We start from the raw sequence: 22,088 nt of genomic DNA, 5'->3' as shown, positions 1-22,088 counted from the left end.
TTGTTAAATAGAATTAGCAATGAAATTTTACTTTTTAGCAACAAAATTTATCCATTGCTAACTCTTTTATTTTCTATAGTGATATGAAAAGGAAGAGGTACTGAAGATGATAATTTCAATAACTTTGAAACTCAAAATTGAAAAAAAGAAAAGAAAAAAGAAAGTAAAGTTTTTGACTAAAGTGATCCACCTAACTCAACTGCAAAATTGGTTATGAATGGCCCCCTACTCTCTTTTTTCTTTATTCTTCACTTCATATTACCCTACATTTGAGAACATTAATCTGACTTTAAGTATCTAGAAAGCAAGGTAAATAAAAAACAAAAAGAAAAAAGACAACACATTATCTTTTGACTATAGACCAAATCATGTTCTTTATTTTTCAGCCTATAATTAAGGGTACCTCCTTAGTTAGACATTCTCAATGGTATAGCACATGCAGCATGCACCAAAAGCCATAATTTCACCTACCCCACAAATCATACAAAATTTTCCCACAATTCCTCAATCTACGCACATCATCACGGAAGCTAAATTGAACCAAAATATTGCACTTTTATCACTTTATATAAACTATCCGCAAGAATGAAGAAAATTAAAGAAACCAAGAAATCCAACACACAATATTCTACTTGCTCTTTTTAGTCCAACTTTGTTTCAATATGGGGGATTTCATTAAGCAAGTTGTGTGCATCTTGTTCTTGGTGATTTCAATCCCATTAGTGCAAATTGAAGCTAGAAAAAGCAAGTTTATGATCATCCCCGCATCGCCTTCGCCCGCTCCGACTCCGGCTGCTAATGAGATTAGTTTTCCCCCATTTTCATCTTTTAGTCCAACATCATCACCAACACCAGCACCAACACCGATGTTTAATGATTTTACATTTCCTCCGGTGTCATCTCAAAGTCCAACACCAACACCAGCATCAGCACCAGCACCCGGGGGTGATCAAGATCATGGTGAGAATGGCATGCCAACACCGGCAGGGGCACCAGAAGAAGGTGACATTGAAGCACCTATGCCTCTTTTGACTGATACTCCTTATGGACTTTATGGTCCTCATTCTAAAGAAGTTCCTTCTACTGTCACAAATCTTGATGATGTAGAAACTCAAACTCTTGATAAGGAATTCCAAGGTGCCCGCTTTAATACTGATGAGTCCGACAACGACGACAACAACAACAATAATGGCTACTCCGATAATTATAACTACGATAGTCACTCAGAGAATTACAATAGCAACAACAATGGCTACTCAGAGAGTTACAGTAATAACAACAACAATAACAACGGCTATTCTCAAAATTACAACAACAATGATTTCTCCGAGAATTACAACAACAACAATAACGATGTTTTCTCTGAGAATTACAACAACAACGACAATGATGTTTTCTCCGAGACCACCACCAGCAACAACAATGTTGTCTCTGAGAAATACAATAACAACAATGTTTTCTCTGAGAATAACAACGACAATGGCTACTCCAAAAGCTACAACCATAATAATGGTTTCTCCGAGAATTACAACAACAACCGTTTATCCGAGAATTACAACAATGTTTTCTCAGAGAATTACAGCAACAACAATCTTTTCTCCGAGAATAACAACAACAACAACAATATGTTCTCAGAGAATTACAACAACAATGGCTTCTCCCAGAATTACAACACTAACAACAATAACAATGATGTTTCCTCCGAGAATTACAACAACAACAACAATAATGGTTTCTCTGAGAATTATTTCTACTACAGCAACAATGGTTACTCCAAGAATATGGCAGAAAGGCAAGGATTAAGTGACACAAGATTCTTGGAAAATGGCAAGTACTACTATAACATCAAGAATGAGAACACCAACAACAATGGCTACTCCAACAACTACAATCATGCTAGCAACTACAATAACAATGCCAATATGGTGGAAAGGCAAGGATTGAGTGACACAAGATTCTTGGACAATGGCAACTACTTTTATGGTAAAAATGGTGAATTTAAAAGACAGCAGGACTATCCAGGCACTGAGGATCAGTATGAACTTCCTTGAAGATAACAACATTTATCGATTGGTTCAGAGCAGAGGGACTAAAGCAGGGACATGAAAAATAGACTTTATAGAGTTTGATTGAATTTTAAGTTAATTATGAGTGAGTGTTTGTGTATTAGTTCTACTTGTGTCTGCAAACACCATTTTTTTTTTGGTTTTATTGTTCTGCTAATCAGACCAAGGGAACTTTGTGTTGCTTAACACTTGTTTTTTTTTTAAACCTTTTATAATGACATTGAAGCTTCCTTAAACTTATGATGTTACATGGAGTAGTATTCACATTTTTATTGTTATGCTCTGCCATAAAACTGGAAAATTCATATACCTATAACCGGATCCGAGCTACCTAAGCTCTATATTGTTGGGAGGTCATACCACCATCTTGATTGACTATATTTGAGTCTTTGATGTATTTTAGGATTATATTCTACTCTAAGGATTTGTGCTTGTGGGCCGGGTGAATATTGTGACAATCGTTCAAACATGGTAAAAGTGTCACAGCACGTAGTAGGAGTGTAGGACAAAGGAATTATGGAGTCATGACACATGTAGTAGCAGTGTAGGACAAAGGACTTATAAAGGCCCAACATAGGCTGTCTCCATCGCCGTCGTCAAGCAGGCCACGTGGATTGGCAAGGGTCTTCGGCTAATGAGACCGTACTCCGTAGGTGTAACGTGCTCATATTATGTGATTTCGAGTCCAAAACAGTTTCAGTTAGAAAATCAATTGCTTGATAACAAAAATGAATTTGTCCAAAAATTGTGTAACTTGTTTCAGTTCTATTTTATCCAGTTTGTTTGACGACAAACTTTCTACACTGTCAATTAGTTTTCAGTTGTGAATAGTTCAAAGGCACAAAATTACTGTATGTTAGTGAAAGATTATACATGTTCACGGAATTTTCCAACATTGTATTAATGGAAAAAGTATGAAAAAGAAAAAAAGAAAGAAGAGATTTACGTGAACGTCTTTCGTTCTAGTAAAATCTAAGTTGTGCAAAATCTTTACTTTGGATGACACATCCATCTTAGATTCTTTAAAATACATTACTTTTAAATAATTAGACACACATTCATTGATATTTTTGAAGAATCCAAGCAATATAACCTAAATTTCACAAATAAACATTATTATTTTTTGAATTTATACCACTACACAGTGTGTCTAGTGACCATTTATTAGTAATAAAAGTTAAACCTCAAAAAAAATATACAAGCAAGGGGGCTAGACTTATTTTATCATTCTTAATGAGGTAACATATAAACATTTGCAGTTCTTGTAATTGAAATATAACCATTGACACAGAGTTTCAAATTTTACGAGTGAAACTTCACAATATTATCAAAGAATTTTCACTGCGGAATTTCAAACTCCACAATAATGATTATTTTTAAATAACAGGCTGTGCCCAATGAACCTATTTCTGTGATCTTAAATTTGAGATGGACTGTTAAAAGTGACAAGCCCACAAATCCAATCAGGATCAAGTTGCAAGCCCACACTAATTTGTGCAGCTCCTGGAACAGTCCAAAACAAACAAACACTCCTTCCATTTTGGGCCTAAAAAGAGTACCACAAAGTCCACAAATCGTACGAGGATCCGGTTCTTGCCCTCTCATTTGTCTCTGCAAAAATATACTAACAAAGTAGTACAACAAAAACCAAAAACCTTACCTTGTTGAAGACGAAAACCTTTCTTCTTCTGTCATCACCTGTATGATTCCTCCTATTTAAATTAACTACACTGATCAATTACACAATCCAATTTTACGTACAATTTGTACTTACTATTACATCCATTATCTTTCTGCTAGGGTTTTAGTTTCAGCTAAAAACAAGAAAAAAATGTCAAAGACTCCGGATCCAAACAGTACAGGTGCTAGTGGCAGCAAGTCTAACAGAGAAGAAGCAACAATTAAGGTTCCTTCTAAGGACCCTAAGAAGAAGGATGATAAGAAGGACGAAGATCTCGTAAGTTCAGAATATTCAAAGTCTGATAATATGACTTGTTAGCTCTATTTATGTGGTACATTTAGGATTTTGTGATTCAACCGAGTCTATCTTGACTCTAATATTTTCATGTATCTTTTAGATTCTCTGGATTGTTATGTAGTGTCTGCAGAGAATTAAAATTAAACTGTTTGACTCTCGAAATTCAAACTGTTGCCACAAAATTCAAAATTTGCAAGTTTTAATTCATGACTTGTTAGTTTTTACTCCATCCGTACCAATTTATGTCGCACACTTCGTATTTCATTATTTTGAATTGTTTACGTAGTTTCCACAAAAAATTGGGTCAAGTTAAATTGTTTATGGCTCTCAAAATGTGAAGTGCACCACACAAAATGGGACTGGGGAATACAATTTTTGCGAGAAATAGTGGTGTTGTGCCGAGAGAGTTATGATGGAGTCGAGATTTAGAATTTGATTGTTTAGTTTTATGTTTTTCATCGTCTCTTTTGTTGATTTTGGTGAGATTAGTCGGAAGAGGATTTGGCGTTGAAGCAGCAATTGGAACTGTATGTGGAGAGAGTTCAAGATGCTGATGCAGGACTACAGAAGGTTGCTCTTGAGAGTATGAGGTATTCTCCTTAACCCTGTAAGGAATTTGTATTGTTGAAGTTAGCTGCTGAATTCCCATTTAAGTTGAACAACCTTTACAACTATAAATAGTGTAAAGGCTCTTGCTTTTGTGGTCTATCGGAAACAACCTCTCTGTCTTCTGTGGTAGGGTTTAGGTCTGTGTACACACTAGCCTCCCTAGACCCCACTTGTGGGATTACACTGGGTATTGTTGTTGTTCTTGTTTTTTCTGAGTTTCACCTTGGGACCTTATTAGGTTTTGGGGCGTTGGTATTCTGAATTCATTTCCTTTGCATGCTATGTTGTTTTGAGGGAAATTTTGGGATCACGCAGGGAACTGCCTGGTGTAAGTTGTCTTTAGTGCTTTAAGGAGCCTTATTGGTTTATTGGTGATAGCTGCTTGAAGATGGTTCCACATTCCCTTTACCACCCCCATCGCCTCACCCCCCAAAACACACACGCACACACAAAACCATCAGTACCAACACACACAATGATTCGGTTGCAATATATGCTAAGCACATATGTAGTAGAACAGGTTTTCTTGAATATACAATGTAATAGTTGCAATTTTATTGTTAGCTGGCATGTTCTCTTTGGGAACTCTTTCAGAAAGAGTTGCGACCTCCTTTGACATCCATCAATTAGACATGACAACTGATGGAAAATGAATGTATGCATTTGTAAAATATAGAGAATTAGCATGCACTACATGCATATGAAGCATGTACATTTCAATGTTGCATCATGGAAATATCAGTAGAAGATTATACTATACCTTTTTTTCCTAGAGTCTGTCTATAAGCTGTAAAAGTTCAGTTTGAATGTTTAAATCTTCAATCTTGATTTTCTTAAGTCTTTCCTTTACATAAGCAAGGACATTTCTTTTTCTTATTTTTTTCTTATTCATCTTTCCTTTGTTATAGACAGGAAATTCGTACAGCAACAAGCTCGATGACATCAGTTCCAAAACCATTAAAGTTCTTGCGTCCTCACTATGGAACATTGAAGGGAAATTATGAAAAAATGCCAGACTCAGATGTGAAGGTGTGGAACTGGCATTGCTCTTAACTGTTGTCGAAGTTAGAATAAATTTCACTCACGCAATTTCAACTTCATGCAGAAACTTCTGGCAGATATACTTTCTGTTTTGGCTCTGACAATGTCTGCTGAAGGAGAAAGGGTATATCTTGTTTTTGGTGTATTTAATAATGTACATGTGTGATATGCTATTAGCAACTTTTTCATCTAATTTCTGGCTATTATCAATTCTATTGTTCTTACAGGAGAGCTTAAAGTATAGACTGTTGGGTTCTCAAGGTGATATTGGTTCGTGGGGACATGAATACGTTAGGTAAGTTTGACAGCTAGTAACTTTTGTCTTATTGAACTCTTATTCAAGTATCCTAATCCTCTCAGTCTCTCCCATTTATACAATGATTCTTTAAAAAACATATTATTATTATTTACGATTATTTAAAACTTATTCTGGAATAGCTAACCAAGAAATGACTTCAGAATATCTGCATCTTCTCTGTGTTGTACAGCTCTTAAACAGGCTCATATTTTGTATTTATATTATTTCCCAGCTTTGGTGGATGTCAATGGTGCACATGAGTATGTGCATAAATCCACTGTCATATGCTGTTAGGTGAAACATAGTACCTAACACAGTTGCGTTTTAAGTTGATGTAGGATCAGGAAATATACTCGTATGTTTGCATAGATCTGGTTCATATTTAAGGGGAAAGGAACTTGAGCAGTAGTGAAATGTATCTATGCCCTTGTCCCAAGTGTTGGGGGTTGAGCTGTAGGAGTAGCAACATGGAGATTTCAAGCCTGAATCCCAGGTACAACATTAGTTTGAGCCCATCTAGGTCAGCCTTAGTGGCAGGATTAACTTAGCGTCTGTGTCAATGGGATGTAGTATGCTGTCCGATGGATTAGTGGGGTTGGATGCTAATTGACTCGAACACCACCATTAGCTCCATCCAAAGATGTTTATCTATACTGTTGTGTGATGTTAATGCTAATTATCCATTGTAATGCATGAGATAGCTTTCTGATTGTGTTTCGTTTCAATTTTCTTTTTTTTTTTTTTTTGATTAAATAAGAGATTGTGTTCCGTTTCAATATTAAGACACTAGCTCTATACACGTTACTTTGTGTGTGAATTCATGTGTTTCATTTCTTCAATTTTTGGCTAACAGACTATTTCTACAGGAACTTAGCTGGAGAAATTTCACAAGAGTATGGAAAACGGCAGGTTTGTTTTTCTTCATTTCTTAAGTTGTGTGAGATTTCAGAAGAATATTACTATGTGTTTCTATACAGTTTGTCTTGTTCATGCTTTGTTTAGAATTCTGGTAACTTTATGCATCAGTAATTGCTATTGTACATATGTACCTTCTATCATCTATTTACAAGTCATTGAGTCTCTTACCTTGCATATATTACTACTATACTAGTTCCATGAAGCAAGTGCTAAGCCCGGGCCCAAACTCAAGATATAAAAGTTAAGAAGTATAATTTGTATTATATATATTTTTACTATAATTAGTATAAATCTATGTCACGTTAAACAGGCTTGCTGATAAATCTTCATAATTCTTGAAGTTCTTAATCATATACTTGGATAATTTCAATTTAAAAATTATTTATGAGGAAGAGATTCATATAGTCACACCAATTAGAGAGAGAGTACTAACTAAAAGGTAACTTATAAGTGGTAAGAAGAGATTCATAGCTCAAGTGGGAAGGTCTTAAGGAAAGAAGTGAGGAAACAATGGGAATATGCAAGAAAGACGAACATCAATCGTCATGTGTGGCAACTTCACATCGCTAAGGAATTGAAATTTCGAATTTACCCCTGTGAGGACTACCAAACTTATTAATATAAGATAGGATAACTAAGTTTCGTAGTCCTCACAGGGGTAAAATTGTAATTTTATCATGATGTGAAGCTTCTAGTGACTACACGTGTTATTGTTATCTTTTCCTCCATATCCTAACTTTGTCCTCTTTTTCTTTTGTTAAGACCAAACCCCACATGGCCTTTGTAACTGGTGCTTGAGTTAGAAAATTTGTATAATCTCTTCTTGTGTCTCACAAATTATCTATTATATTATTTGTATTATACATTTTGGTAAATTTAGATAATTTGGAGCCACCTGTTATGTCTTCGTGCAATTATTATAACAAATTATAATCTTATAATTTATTATAATATTACTCAATTCTCAAGAAATATCTAATAAATAGAAGCTATTTAGTAAATAGTACTTTGTATTTTTTTTTCTTAATGGGTGTAAAAAGAACTTAAACCACAATTAAATTAGGATGGAGAGAGTATTCTTAAGGGGTATGCAACAGGAAAAGTAAATGGGCTGGAGGTAATACTATATAAATGTACTCAATTATTATTTATTAATATTTTTGTGACCTTTTTTATTTTTTGACAATTTTCTTATGACCTTATTATTAAGTCTATTTTGTGTGAAGACTCTAACTCCTTGTTTGGATGGTTGTTATGGCATATTATTTTATAATGTATCTTATTGTTGTGTATTGTCTGGTGAATACAAAGTTTGGATAGATCGTAGCATTTTCCGCCGATGTATAATGTCGACATCTGAGGTAGTGTATGGACTGCGTACACTTTACCTTTCCCAAACCCCACTTTGTGGGAGTACGCAGGGTATGTTGTTGTTGTTGTTGTATAATGTTGGCATCAACAGTCACAAGGATAAACCTACAATATTATTAAAAAAAAAAAGTAGGATATGGGGTAGAACTATTATGAAAAAAATAAGCATAAAGGATGAAATAGAATTATTGTAAACAAAAACAAAATGAAAAAGAAGAAGGTTATAAAGCGACCACACTAAATTGGTTGGTATATAAAAAGGACTTTTCGTATTACATAGTGATGAATTTAACGATATGATACAGCAAAACTTACGTAACAACCAAGTCAAACGTATATTTAAACTAACAATACAATACACTAGGCAACAACCATCCAAACAAGTTGTACTATCAACATGCTCGACTAATATTAAAATATTTTGTCGCGTTAGATGATTCTTGAAGATGAAAAAAATTAGTTATGCAAAACTCTTGCTACATGAAATTAAACTTAATAAATATTGAAAGAAACTTTTTCTATCTACAACTAAGAAATTTCATTCTCACAAATTCATAAAAATCTCAATGTTTTTTGATTTATGATCTTTGTCCACGTGTAATCATTTACATCATTTTATTTCATAGAATATAAACTCTGTGTGTCCCTTCGATGTTTTCAATTTCTCCTCCCAAGTTTTCTTTCTTATAAATAGTTCTTTATTTTTACTTGTCCAATTATGTGCTAAAAACATTGACTAAAAGACTTATCAACAAGACATTTTTAATGTGCCACTAAATTATAAATTACTCCCTCTGTTTCAAAAAGAATGATCTAGTTTGACTTGACACGGAGTTTAAGAAAATAAAGAAGACTTTTGAATCTTGTAGTGTTAAATTAAAGATACGTCAAATGTACCAAAATGCACTTCAATCTTGTGGTCTTAAACATGCCATGTGGAAAGTTAAAATTAAAAAGTTGCTAAAAAGGGAAAGGGGTCATTCTTTTTTAAACGGACTAAAAAGGAAAGTAGGTCATTCTTTTTGAAACGGAGGGAATATGAAGTAAAAAAATATGATAAGTACAAATTATATTATTAAAATTATTATTTTTATATTGGAGTTTGGGCTCGAGCTTAGCACGACCCTGATGGAACTAGTAGGTTTTATATGTACAAATCTTCTGCTTGAAGGTTGTAACATTTACCTATTCTTTTTCATTTTGAATAAGAAATAGCAAACAACTTCATGCCTTCTTCAACCTTTATCTTGTGAATGTTACGACATGCATTTTTACATCTGTGTCATGCAATAACTTCTACAATTTGATTTTATGTTCTATTCTTATGATGCATTAACAATGTCAGAGTGAAGAAGCCCCAATTGATGATCTAATGGAGCTTGTGCAACAAATTGTTGCTTTTCACATGAAGGTATCATTCTTCAGATTTAATTTTAGTTGAGTTACAGGATAGAACTATAAAAGCTTACTTCCTTTTTCAAGGATACCGACTTTGACTGATACCTTGTTCTGCAATGCAGCATAATGCTGAACCTGAGGCTGTCGATCTTTTAATGGAGGTACTTTTCTCTCTCCATATCTTTAAATAACTTATGCACTGTTTCCATGAGTGGTGCTGATGAGGCATCTCTTTGGATCATTTCAGGTTGAAGATCTTGATCTCTTAGTCGAGCATGTTGATAGTACAAATTACAAAAGGACATGCTCCTATCTCACCAGTTCAGCAAAGTGAGTTTGCTCAAGACACAATTTTGGATGTTCTTTGTCAGAGTATATAAATCCTGCGAATTTTCTCTTGGCAAATTAAGATCTGCTGGAGTTTTGTGTTGCTTTGATACTGTTAGTTATGCTCATCATTCTCATTTTTTGTTTTGATAACTATGGTGTCCGATCCAACTTGCACACACCTAGACTAATTTGACGGGGTGCCTTATACCTCCCACCAGCGCAAGTATACCAGGTACCTACAAACAGTCCACTGGAAATTAAACCTGAGGCCTCATGGGTCTGAACCAACTTCATTGATCACTTGGCAACACCCTTGTATGCTGTTCTACTGTATCCTCAATTGTCTGCTGTTTGCTACCAACCTATAAGTTTGGGTGCTCATTTGATAATGAAACTAGTGTAAAAAATGGGCTTGATCTATTGCTTTACATTAAGAAAATCGGGCCAAAGGAAAGCTGACCAGGAGTGCCAAATCACTCTTACACTATGAACATTACATATATAGTTTTATTTGTGGCTATGTCGAGTTTGCTTGTAGACTCAAAAGTTCTTAACCAAATTGATGAATTGTTTAGGAAGGGACCTTCATTTGATAGCCTACAAATCCGTTGTATCAAGCTTCGAAACTCGGTGGATAATGTGCGACTCTCTTGCCTTCTTTACTTAAAGAACACCAGACAACTTGGTTCATCAGCTGGGTTTCGAACTCGTGATATGCGTCTATATGACATTGCCTTCTGTACTGTGCTGTTAATGTTATGATTCAAGGCCCTTGACCTTGAGGCATTGCCTAGAAGTCCTTTTGATGTACTTTACTATTTATGCTTACTTTTTAACTTTGTAGAAGTGAAGTCTTAATTACTGGTTTGTTCTGTTTATTAGTTCAATTTTCAGTCTCACTTGAGCAACAAGGTGCTTAGGAAGCCCCTCTTTCCAATTCTCAGCTGCTTTAGCTGTGTCAATTCCTCTCTAGTGGAATCCAAGGAGTAAAAAGCCTGTGACGTTTTTTCAAGATATAAAGATACCATCTTACTTACCAATTAAGCTGTACGGACTCTTCACTTTCGACCCCTCAACCGTGTTGGATTTTTCAGAATCCGACATGCCCATGTTGACGTTCTTGAAGAGTCCGAGCAAAATAGCTTATTGAATGAAAAAAATGTGTTATTTACATCATTTCTTTTGTTTATTTCCTGCTTTGTCTTAAATATTATCTAATGTCTAAATTGGATTCTGCCTCTGCATTAGAACTCATGATTTTGGTTGTCTTAACAGATACCTTCCTGGACCTGATGACATGTTGGTTCTTGATATTGCCTACACTATCTATATGAAATTTGAGGAGTATCCAAGTGCACTTGTGACTGCACTATACCTGGATAACACGCAGGTGTGCACTTTTTATTAGTACGCCCATTCTTTACAAGATGGGTTGTTAGTGTGTAGGGATGTTTGCTAAAGTGGAATGGATCTGTTTTCTTGTAAGTTAGAGTCTAGTGGATCTGTAGATTTTATATTTGAAATTAGGGTATAAGTTGATTATATTTTGTTTTGTTTTGGTTTACATCATTGTTTGCAGTATGTAAAGCAAGTTTTTACATCGTGTGATGATCTTCTGCGGAAGAAGCAGTTCTGTTACATTCTTGCTCGCCATGTAAGTTCTCCATTATTCTATTCTTTGTCATTTTCTGGCTCACAATTTCTGTGTGTATTTTCCTTTCATGGGATTCTCTTTCTTCTCAACGTCCTCTCTTCCCTTTACTTTCAAATGTTCTCTCCCGACTATGCGTTCCCTTCCCCAGAGAGTTATATGTGCAGGATTTATAGCATGTGACATAAATCAGTCTTGTTTTCAGTGGTTCATCTCAGATTGTTGATTTAATGTCTGGAAATGCAGGGCCAGACATTTGAGCTTGATACAGAGATGTGTGCAGAAGATGAAGAAAGAGAAAGATTACAGGAGATTATTAACAACACTAAATTAAGTGAAGGCTATCTTACACTTGCTCGTGATATTGAGGTCATGGAAGCAAAAACCCCTGAAGACATATACAAGGTTTGCATTTTTTAATTTATCCTTCCCTCATCGTGTTTGTTTTGCATCTACTGTTGCAAAGTTCTCTATTCAGTAATTGAAATATATGAACCTGGCAGTTCCTTGACGGTGTATTCTGTTGACCCTGTGTCGATCTTCTTTTGGTGGGCAGAGTTTTGCCAACGTTAAGACCACCTCCCCCTCCCCATAATTTCATACTTTGTCATTCATATCTGTTGCTACCAGTTTCAAAGAAGGCAATCTCAATACTCCTTTTGTTCCTTGTATTGCCACAAGAAAGAAAAGAAGAATAATGATGAGCGGAACAAAATATCTTGGTTGTTATTTTCTGGTATCCTTGGTGAAGACAGCATGTTTGGCAAATTATGTTTATTATCTATCACCACTCCGTGCAAACAGAAAACATTTGTAACCGAAATCTGTGCTAATTCCCTTTGGTTTAATTTATCAGCCACATTTGCTGGATGGTCGGGCTAGTGCGGGGGCAAGTGTAGATTCAGCAAGACAAAATTTGGCCTCTACATTTGTCAATGCCTTTGTCAATGCTGGTTTTAGTCAGGTATATAATGTGTTCCGTTGGTTTAGGTTATTTTATATATATCACTCTGGAAATTTCTATTCACATTATATTTCTGCTCCAGGATAAGTTGATGACTGTACCGTCAGAGGCGTCAAGTGGTGCTGCCTCAACTAGCTGGCTTTTCAAAAATAAAGAACATGGAAAAGCTAGTGCTGCAGCAAGTCTGGTGTGTAGTTTTACCGCTTGGGTGTCACTGCTCGTTTTTTGTTATCTACCATGAGTTAATGATTGTTCCTGCCTAAACATTTAGGGTATGATCCTGCTCTGGGATGTTGATTCTGGTCTTGCACAACTTGACAAGTACTTCCATAGTACTGACACTCACGTCATTGCGGGTGCACTATTAGGAGTTGGGATTGTGAACTGTGGCATCAAAAACGAATGTGACCCTGTGAGTTCCTTGATGTTGTGTTTTACTATATTTCTTCTGCAAAACTTGGTAACTCTGGATCTTAATTTAATTCTTTTGAGCAGGCTTTGGCGCTTTTAGCCGAGTACATAGACAAAGAGGACCCTTCTATTAGAATCGGTGCTATAATGGGCCTTGGTCTTGCTTATGCCGGTTCGCAGAATGAGCAGGTAGAGTTCCTAGTTATCTGTGTGGGTGTGAAACTTACTTTTTTCTTTTGTAGTTAACAATAGATTTACCATGTAAAAACTTTATTTTTGTTACAACTGAAGGTTCTAAAGATTTACGACTTTTTAATTGACTTCACTGATTTTCAGATCCGTGATAAATTGACCCCAATACTTGGAGATAGCAAGGCATCCCTTGATGTGCTTGCCTTTACTGCTATATCATTGGGATTGGTATATGTGGGTTCATGCAACGAAGAGATTGCACAGGCGATCATATTTGCATTGATGGAACGAATTGAGTCAGAATTAGGAGAGCCCTTTGCCCGCCTGTTGCCACTTGGTCTTGGTCTCCTGTATCTTGGAAAGCAGGTAACCAAATTTTTTGTGCTATAGCTGTCATTAACTTGGGATAAATATAATTAACTTCAGTTCTTACTTTAGAATCCCAATAGCCTGGATATTTGCAGATCAATGTTCTTGGAGTGAACTATGAGATCTTGAGGACCTTTTTTTTCTCGCCATAATGATTTTTGATCCATCTGCTATTTGCTATAGGAAAGTGTTGAGGCTACTGCTGAAGTTTCAAAGACCTTCAACGAAAAGATCAGAAAGCATTGTGATATGACCCTGCTTTCTTGTGCCTATGCTGGGACAGGCAATGTGCTGAAGGTAGTACACGACTTGTGCTTCTAAGGGGTCGTTTGGTAGAGTGTATAAGAATAATGCAAAATATGGTGTATTAGTAATGCTTGTATTAACAATGCTTGTGTTAGCTATGCTTGCATTGGTTATGCTTGTATTTTTCTTATGCAGTGTTTGGTTCGATGTATTAAAAATAACATAAATTACATAATTTCTAAAAAATTTTTTTTTTTTACATAATACCCTCAATATACATGTTGAAAAGGATGCGGAAAATTTTTTGAGGGATAATAGTGTCTTTAAGCATGTTAATGCATGCATTAGATCCATTGCATTATTAATGCTATGGATTTTGAGGTATTAGTAATACAAACCTCAATGCATAATAGAGTGTATAACTAATGTAAGCATTAGTTATACGTAGGGTAAAAAGATATACCAAACGAGGTACTACTAATACACATTAAACTAATGCATGCATTAACTTTCCAATACACTCTACCAACGACCCCAAGTGGTTTCATGAGGGTAACAGCAATAACCAAAAATTTGAATGTCTCAGGTACAACATTTTCTTGGTCAATGTGCCCAACATTTTGAGAAGGGTGAAACCTTTCAAGGACCGGCCGTCCTTGGTATTGCAATGGTGGCAATGGCTGAAGAACTGGGACTCGAAATGGCCATACGCTCGCTAGAACACCTTTTGCAGTACGGAGAGCAAAATATCAGAAGAGCAGTTCCATTGGCTCTTGCCCTCCTCTGCATTTCTAACCCTAAGGTATACTGGAAAATATCTTTTATCTTTTGGCCTCCTCCTTTTGACCTTTTTCTGTTGCTTCTTTAGAGTTGGAGTAACTCGAGAGTATTCTGGTCAGGTCTTTCACACTTAAACAGTAGATGCCCAGGCTTTTTCCTCTTTTTTTTTTTCCTGGGTCATGTGCAAGCATAACTTTTGCTCCTTGGTGGTTTGGACAGGTCAATGTGATGGACACTCTGAGCAGGCTTAGTCATGATTCAGACTCTGAAGTAGCTATGGTATGTTTGAAGAACAGCAGAAAGTAGATATTTTTGTTACTATAAAAAAAATTCTCAAATCTGAACTGCTTATCTAAATGCTGTGTGTAGGCTGCTATCGTTTCTTTAGGATTGATAGGTGCAGGAACAAACAATGCCAGAATAGCTGGCATGCTGCGTAATCTGTCCAGTTACTACTACAAAGAAGCTAACCTTCTATTCTGTGTAAGAATTAATTTTCCTAGTTCTCTTATGTCAACTCTATAATTTTAAGTATCCAATCCACTCTGATTGTTGGAATTACTACTACCGCAGGTGCGGATTGCCCAAGGTCTTGTTCATTTGGGAAAGGGATTGTTAACTCTCTCACCATATCATTCTGAACATTTTCTATTATCTCCGTAAGCCCTCTCTTCTACAACTTGCATGTAGTTCTCCATGTTGATGATGCAAGAGTAAGCATGATCTAGAGTACAAAGTGTTTGAAAGCGTGTCCACAAAGAGCTGAATTTGATTTTTCTTAATCAATGGAGACAAGTTCTCATCTTGATGTGTACAATCTTCGTTGGTGCATTAAAAGGAAAAGTGTGGCACTAGTGTGTTGTATCCCAATTTTTGGAGTCTGTGACTCTGGAGTAGATTTATTCTTTAGTTTTAGAAACTGATTTAAAATCATATAAAACACTACTATTCCAGTATTCAGCGCTTAAGAGCTAGCTGCTCTCTTTGATCCTATGCGGAGTTCCACAGCTTACCACCTTTGAACCTTTTCAGGACTGCATTGGCTGGACTTGTAACTCTGCTGTATGCATGTCTTGATATGAAGGCCATTGTATTGGGGAAATATCACTACATTCTTTATTTCCTGACTTTAGCTATGCAGGTTTGCCGTTTGTTGAACAAGCATTTTCCCCTTTTTGGTTCCTTTTATGCCTTCGCTGCTATCTGCTCCTAATTTCTAACCTTTTACTCTGGCTTCACAGCCAAGAATGCTGCTGACTGTGGACGAAAATTTGAAACCCTTGTCGGTTCCTGTCCGTGTTGGCCAAGCTGTTGATGTTGTAGGTCAGGCTGGTCGACCCAAGACCATTACTGGTTTCCAGACCCATTCTACCCCGGTTCTCCTTGCTGCCGGTGATCGAGCTGAGCTTGCAACTGAAAAGTATACTTTCTTCTTATGCGTTGGGATTTGATATGTATTCTGCAGACATTTTTTTTTTTAAAAAAAAATTGCCTTTCAACTGATTCCTGTCATAATATTTTATCAGTGTCGTTCTTGTAGCTTCTCGTCTTACTTGTATTTGTTGGCCATTCTCAGGTACACTCCACTCTCGCCCATTCTTGAAGGCTTTGTCATCTTGAAGGAGAATCCTGATTACAGGGATGATCAATAGGTGACCTCAACGAGGTATATGAACAGAATGAGTCAGCAGAAGTCTTATATGGCCTACGATACTTTATAAAAAGAAAAACGGCAGGACTCATTTATGACACCGTCAAGTTGCTTTGCGATGAGACCCATTTGCTAACGTCTTGGTGGCAACTGAGGCTATCAGGTCCATCTTTGTTTAGGTGTCTGAAAGTATACTAGTTTGTTTTTTCATCGGCATCTTTCAGGACGTGTTCTTTCCTTTTGCCCCATTGTAGTGTTGTGTAAAGGTGCAGCAGATATTTATCGCTGATGTTGAAATGGAAATCGTTATTATAGTTTTCTATTCACGTTATTCTTGTGGTCTAGTGGAGATATTTCGGTTTCGAAGCAAATTTTGATTCTTACTCTAGAAGTATTTTCTTCTCCCCAAGTCAACTTAAAAACAAGAAGCATTTTTCGCTTAGAAGAGGGTTGATCAAAAAAGCTACTTGTCCACTTTCTATCTTGAACTAGATATCGAAGGCCGTGCTAGCACAGGTTCTATTTTATTTTTTAATCTCAATTTATGTGATAAAAATAAATTTTGATAATTAATTATATTTTAAATGTTTTTTTAGATACTTTTAGTTGTTAGCTATTATAATTTATAATAGTTTTTTGACATTATAATTTACTGTCTTAAGTTGTTAGTTATTATAATTTATAATACTCTTCTTGTTCGAACTTTTGTAGCATTGATAGTCCATTATATTTTAAAATAAATTAAGTTTATAATTATTAAAATTTATAATATTTTTTCTTCTATTTCAATTTAAGTGACACTGATATAATTTTGAGAGTCAATCAAATATTACGATTGAAGTTGCGAAGTAGACATGTTTTAAATGACTCATAATAACTTATTAGAACTGATACAATAAAATTACTTTAAATGGGTCTATACATAAGATGTCAAGTTAGTTTAAAACAACAATAGTTAATTTATCATTTTTTTAATTACGATTGAAACAACTGAAACAGATATGTCATAAATGTATATTTTATTTTTTTTATTAAATATTATTAATTTTTTAATATGTAAATGACATATAATAATCAATTAAGAAATAACTTATTAGAAGTGATATAATAAAATTAATATAAAAAATAGTTGTGAAAATTTTTTAGACGGGCCTTTATAAGATATCAAGTTAATTTAAAACATCAATAGTTAGTTTAACATTTTTTTTATTTATTTTATCTTTTTTATTAAATATTATTAATTTTTTTAATACTTAAAAGACTTATAGTAATTAATTATGGACGAAATAATAAAATCATGATTGAAGTAACTGAAGTCTAAAACAGACATGTCTATTTTATATATTTTTTAAATATTATTAAGTTTTAATACTTAAATGACATATAATAATTAATTACGGGGTGATATAGTAAAATTACGAAGGAAGCAGGCATGACGACCGTCACCTGCTTCCCTTCACGCTTCTATATATTAGAATATAATACTCCCTCCGTCCCATTTTACTTGTCTCAAATTTTCCAATTTGATTTCTCATTTTACTTGTCATTTTTCACAAATCAAGAAGAAACAATTTTTTTTTTTTTTATGTTTTACCTTTGCATTAATTACTTTTTCTTCAAATTAATGCAATTTTTTTTGCATAACTTATATAAATACTTGTTGGCTACGCCATGCTACGCATGGCTCCACGTTGATCATTGAAAAAAATTATGTTATATATAGTTCTATCATTTAATTAAAACCTTCATTTGTTTCGTTGATAAATCCCTAATTAGACATGTATTATTATTTTTAGATTAATGAAATTTGTATAAGAATATTTTAAGTTGTTAACATGACATCCATATAATTTCGAGAATCAATCTTTTTTTTTTAAAAAAAAATATATATATATATATATATATATATATATATTTACAGTTGTTAATTATTGTGATTTATATTATTTTTTACATAGTAATTATCAGATATATAATAACATATTTTAAATTTATTATTTTTATTTGTAATGTTTTTAATATAATTTAGTAAGACAAATAATATTTTTTATTAAATATTATTAATATTGTTTTCTTAATACTTAGATAACATATAATAATTAATTAGGAGTGATATGGTAAAATTATGATTGAAACTATTGAAACAGACATATCATAAATGTCTATTTTTTATATCACGATTGAAGTAGCCAAGCAAATTGCTATAAAAATACATGTGAAAAAAAATTAAGTGGGCATCATAAAAGGCGCTAAGTTAATTTAAAATTCCAATAGCTAATTTATCATTTTACTAGTATTAGTACCCACGCGATGCACGACTAATATTAAATGAAATTAATTATAGAAATTATTATCTTATTGATTTTATATAATAAAAATTTATTCAATATTGTTCACATATTTGAAATTAATAAATTTATGCAATACGAAAAGTAACTATTAAAATATTAAACTTAATATCATTAATTACATAAAACTTAAACATTTCTTTTCGAAATTTAGTATCCCGTGCAAATAATATTATATTGTACTATAATTTTTTGAGAATATTAGATAATATTGTGATCTATATTGATTTGTTTTGTAAAAAAATCATATAATTATAAAAGAAAATGCATATTCAACATAATTATTATTAGTTAAGTGATTTACTTCTAAATTTGGTTAGAAAAATAAATAACTAATGAAAGATATGTTTTAGAGTTATGCACATGAGGCTTCTTTGTAAAATTTTAACTTAAAATTTAAATTCTTTTATATTAAATATTTCAATTTGCAACCTCTTATCAAGAGAAAGAAAGGAGTTTCCTCTTCTCTTTTCTTGTCTTAATAGACTTTTTTTTTCAAAGTAAATTTTGAATTTCTTTGCACGATCTTAGTCATAGTATATTTTTTATAAATTTAAAATATTTTGTGTTCAGGCAAATATTGTGAGCAAAGTCTCAATAATAGTCAATTTTCCTTCTCTCATATTTTTTTATTAGCATTTTCTCAACAAATAACTTATAACAATATCTAAAGTCCAAACTTGTTTGCACGATTCCACAATGTTCACTTATTCTCTTATGATAATTGACCAACAAATATTAATGAATCTTATTCTATATTATTTTTTTGAATAAATGGTTTAGTCCTTCATAGGTTTGAATATTCACTCTTCAACTCTATTTTCGATCAACCCTATCATACTTTCCCAATCTACTCAATTTGAATGAAATTATAAATATTAATCACTATCGAAATTGAATTTCCTCCCATCTTAGAACATTTAACTAATTCTTAACCTCTTATGTTCATCAGTACAATAAGATATTAATCTTATTCATCCTTATCCTTTATATTGTACAAAGTAGATCAAAATAATTATTACACCAAAAGATCTACAATGTTCTAAAATTGGAGTTACAAGTATAAAGATAAACATGATTGAATTCATTGTCTGTTTATATCAACTAAAACAAAAAAAATAAGAAAGTTTATCGCATAATGTTTATAAATAACAAATGACAAAAGAGCTTTACTTTCACATTAGTACAATATGCTACATAAAAGTACAATAATATTTGCAGTAAAAATTTAAATATAATGAATTTGAAAAAATCAACATTCATAAGTATTTGATTTATTGAATTTGAGCATTGCCCATTGAGCATCAGCCACGAGATACTCACCCAAATTTTGATCTTTGATATATAGCTATTGAGATAGTAATCATAGTGTCGGGTAAATTTCATAGATAGTTATACAACAATCATTTTTTTACTAAGGTCACTTAACTATCATTCCTAATACAATATCACAAAATTTTTAATATGCTATTAAAATTACACAATTTAATTTACAAATTAATTGTTAATCAAGACATGAAAATATAGTATAGACAAATCAAGTGTTAATCCTAATATATAGAATTATAATGGATTAGTAATTGAGTATCATAGCTTATTAGTTTTTGAAATCGTATTATTATCTCACTAAAATTTAAAGCAACAATATTTGCAATGTAAGAAAATGAACTATCTAATATCAATATTAGTTTCTTCATATTTACTGTATAACTTGTAAATTTTTATGTTATTACTAAGATTTTCATTACATATTTTAACCAAGATAAATTTTTCTAAGTCTTTAAAAATGTGTGACATGTTAAAAGATCACTAACTTAATTTTTCAAAAGAGTACACATTCTATTTTTTTTATAAAACATAAAGTACATGAATACTGGATCATAAAATTTTCACCAAATATGTAGAAAATAAAATGAATATGCAACACAAGCTGCATATTTAGTTGACTTGATAAATTAAGAAAAATCTATTTTAAAATAATACTCACAGTAAATTGAGATTCTAGCGGTTATCACGACAAGATAAATTGTGGCAGAAATCACTTGCAAAATTCATCTTCTCTATCATGTTATGGCAGAAATTATTTAGCTTTTACTGAGTGTAGCCTTCTTATATAGTGGTAAATTGTTAAGGCATTAAAATTTCTAGATTAATTGCAGTTGGTACAATATTCTTTTCCATATATATGTATATAATTGTTAATTGATTATTCATTTTCTATTTATATTTCTCAATCAATTTTGTCATGCTTCCTTAATTGACTTACATTGAATGAAATCATAAATACTTTTTGTCATATAAATATTCATTTTATGGTAATACTTTAATTGCATATATTCTAATTTATTAGTAACTCACCTCTACATTTTATCATATAAAATTATTATAAATTTTTATTGATATTTTTATTATTAAGAAATATCCATTCCTAATTCATTTTATTGATCTGCACATTTAAATTTTTATATAAGATAATTTAATCCTTTTTAATTAATTTTTGTTCATCAAAACGAAGTATCTTTTTCAAATTTGATTATTTTAAAATCCAAAATTATTCTTACAGACATATATAAGGTTATATAATTGGTCAATTAAAGAATAACTTTGTAAGGCAAAATTTTATTTGACTTCAAATATTAATTAGGACTATGTAATTTTAGTAGTTATTTTCGATAAACATTATTCAATTTTTTTTGTGTAGTAATATTCATTTAATTTTTTTTTTCAATATTTATTTATTTTCAATCTACCCTCTTTTTAAATTCAAGACTATCATTTATTCATTTTCTAATATAGAATGATAGTGTAATTACTCATTGATAGTTATTCTTATTTATGAAAATTCTTTCATTAAATATGAATGAATATTGCTTTAAATATAGATTACCTAAAATATATCGAATGAAAATTCTTCCAATAAATATGAATGCATATTTTCTAAATAAAATTACTTGAAATATATTGAAATAAATTTCTTCCATTTTGTAGTCCAAAGTTACTATTTGAGTGATCACATCTTTTTCATAATATTTTTAATTTTGTAATAACTCTTTGGTTATTATATTTTTTCCATATAAGTTGTTTGATTACTAATTGGTTATTCTCTTAATTGATATTTCTTGAGACTTTCTTGATTTAGTCAATTGTAATCAAATAATAAATGTTCTTTTTTATATAATATTGTTATTTAAATTAATTATATACACATTTTGAGTGATGACATCTTTTTCATAATATTTTTAATTTTGGAAGGACTCATTTTTCATAATATTTTTTTCATATAAGTTACTTGATTATTAATTAGTTATTCTCTAATTGATTTTCTTGTAATACTTTCTTGATTTATTAAATTGTAGTGAAATCATAAATATTTTTTAAATAATATTATTATTTAAATTAATTGTGTATATTTTTTGAGGGATAACATCTTTTTCATAATATTTTTTTTATTATGAAATGACTTTTTG

The 22,088-nt window shown here is 32.4% G+C and overlaps 2 protein-coding genes across 3 annotated transcripts; both read left to right on the top strand.

The window, feature by feature from the left end:
* Nucleotides 1-422: 422 nt before the first annotated feature.
* LOC107878376 (GATA zinc finger domain-containing protein 14) lies at nucleotides 423-2,302 on the top strand. Its single transcript, XM_016725336.2, has one exon. It carries the CDS (start codon nucleotides 663-665, stop codon nucleotides 2,049-2,051), a length of 1,389 nt encoding a protein of 462 aa, XP_016580822.2. The 5' UTR covers nucleotides 423-662; the 3' UTR covers nucleotides 2,052-2,302.
* A 1,323-nt stretch (nucleotides 2,303-3,625) lies between these two features.
* On the top strand, nucleotides 3,626-16,617 carry LOC107878375 (26S proteasome non-ATPase regulatory subunit 2 homolog A). 2 transcript variants are annotated; one of them, XM_016725335.2, is made up of 26 exons: nucleotides 3,626-3,766; nucleotides 3,867-4,023; nucleotides 4,534-4,634; nucleotides 5,562-5,682; nucleotides 5,759-5,818; nucleotides 5,922-5,989; nucleotides 6,859-6,901; nucleotides 9,627-9,692; nucleotides 9,802-9,840; nucleotides 9,927-10,009; nucleotides 11,285-11,399; nucleotides 11,589-11,663; nucleotides 11,907-12,065; nucleotides 12,517-12,624; nucleotides 12,707-12,811; nucleotides 12,896-13,036; nucleotides 13,120-13,224; nucleotides 13,372-13,593; nucleotides 13,780-13,893; nucleotides 14,429-14,644; nucleotides 14,842-14,901; nucleotides 14,992-15,105; nucleotides 15,196-15,281; nucleotides 15,655-15,763; nucleotides 15,864-16,042; nucleotides 16,199-16,617. In XM_016725335.2, exons 2-26 carry the CDS (start codon nucleotides 3,898-3,900, stop codon nucleotides 16,272-16,274), a joined length of 2,691 nt encoding a protein of 896 aa, XP_016580821.2. In that variant the 5' UTR covers nucleotides 3,626-3,766; nucleotides 3,867-3,897; the 3' UTR covers nucleotides 16,275-16,617. The 2 variants fall into 2 exon arrangements, with proteins under 2 accessions (XP_016580821.2, XP_016580820.2); XM_016725334.2 differs by having other exon boundaries at nucleotides 3,650-4,023.
* The last annotated feature ends 5,471 nt before the right edge of the window (nucleotides 16,618-22,088 follow it).

Source organism: Capsicum annuum, chromosome 7, assembly GCF_002878395.1.
Source record: "Capsicum annuum cultivar UCD-10X-F1 chromosome 7, UCD10Xv1.1, whole genome shotgun sequence".
In the NCBI taxonomy this organism is placed as follows: domain Eukaryota; kingdom Viridiplantae; phylum Streptophyta; class Magnoliopsida; order Solanales; family Solanaceae; genus Capsicum; species Capsicum annuum.
Note: the sequence above shows the minus strand (reverse complement) of the source record. Positions and strands in the feature narration are given on the sequence as shown.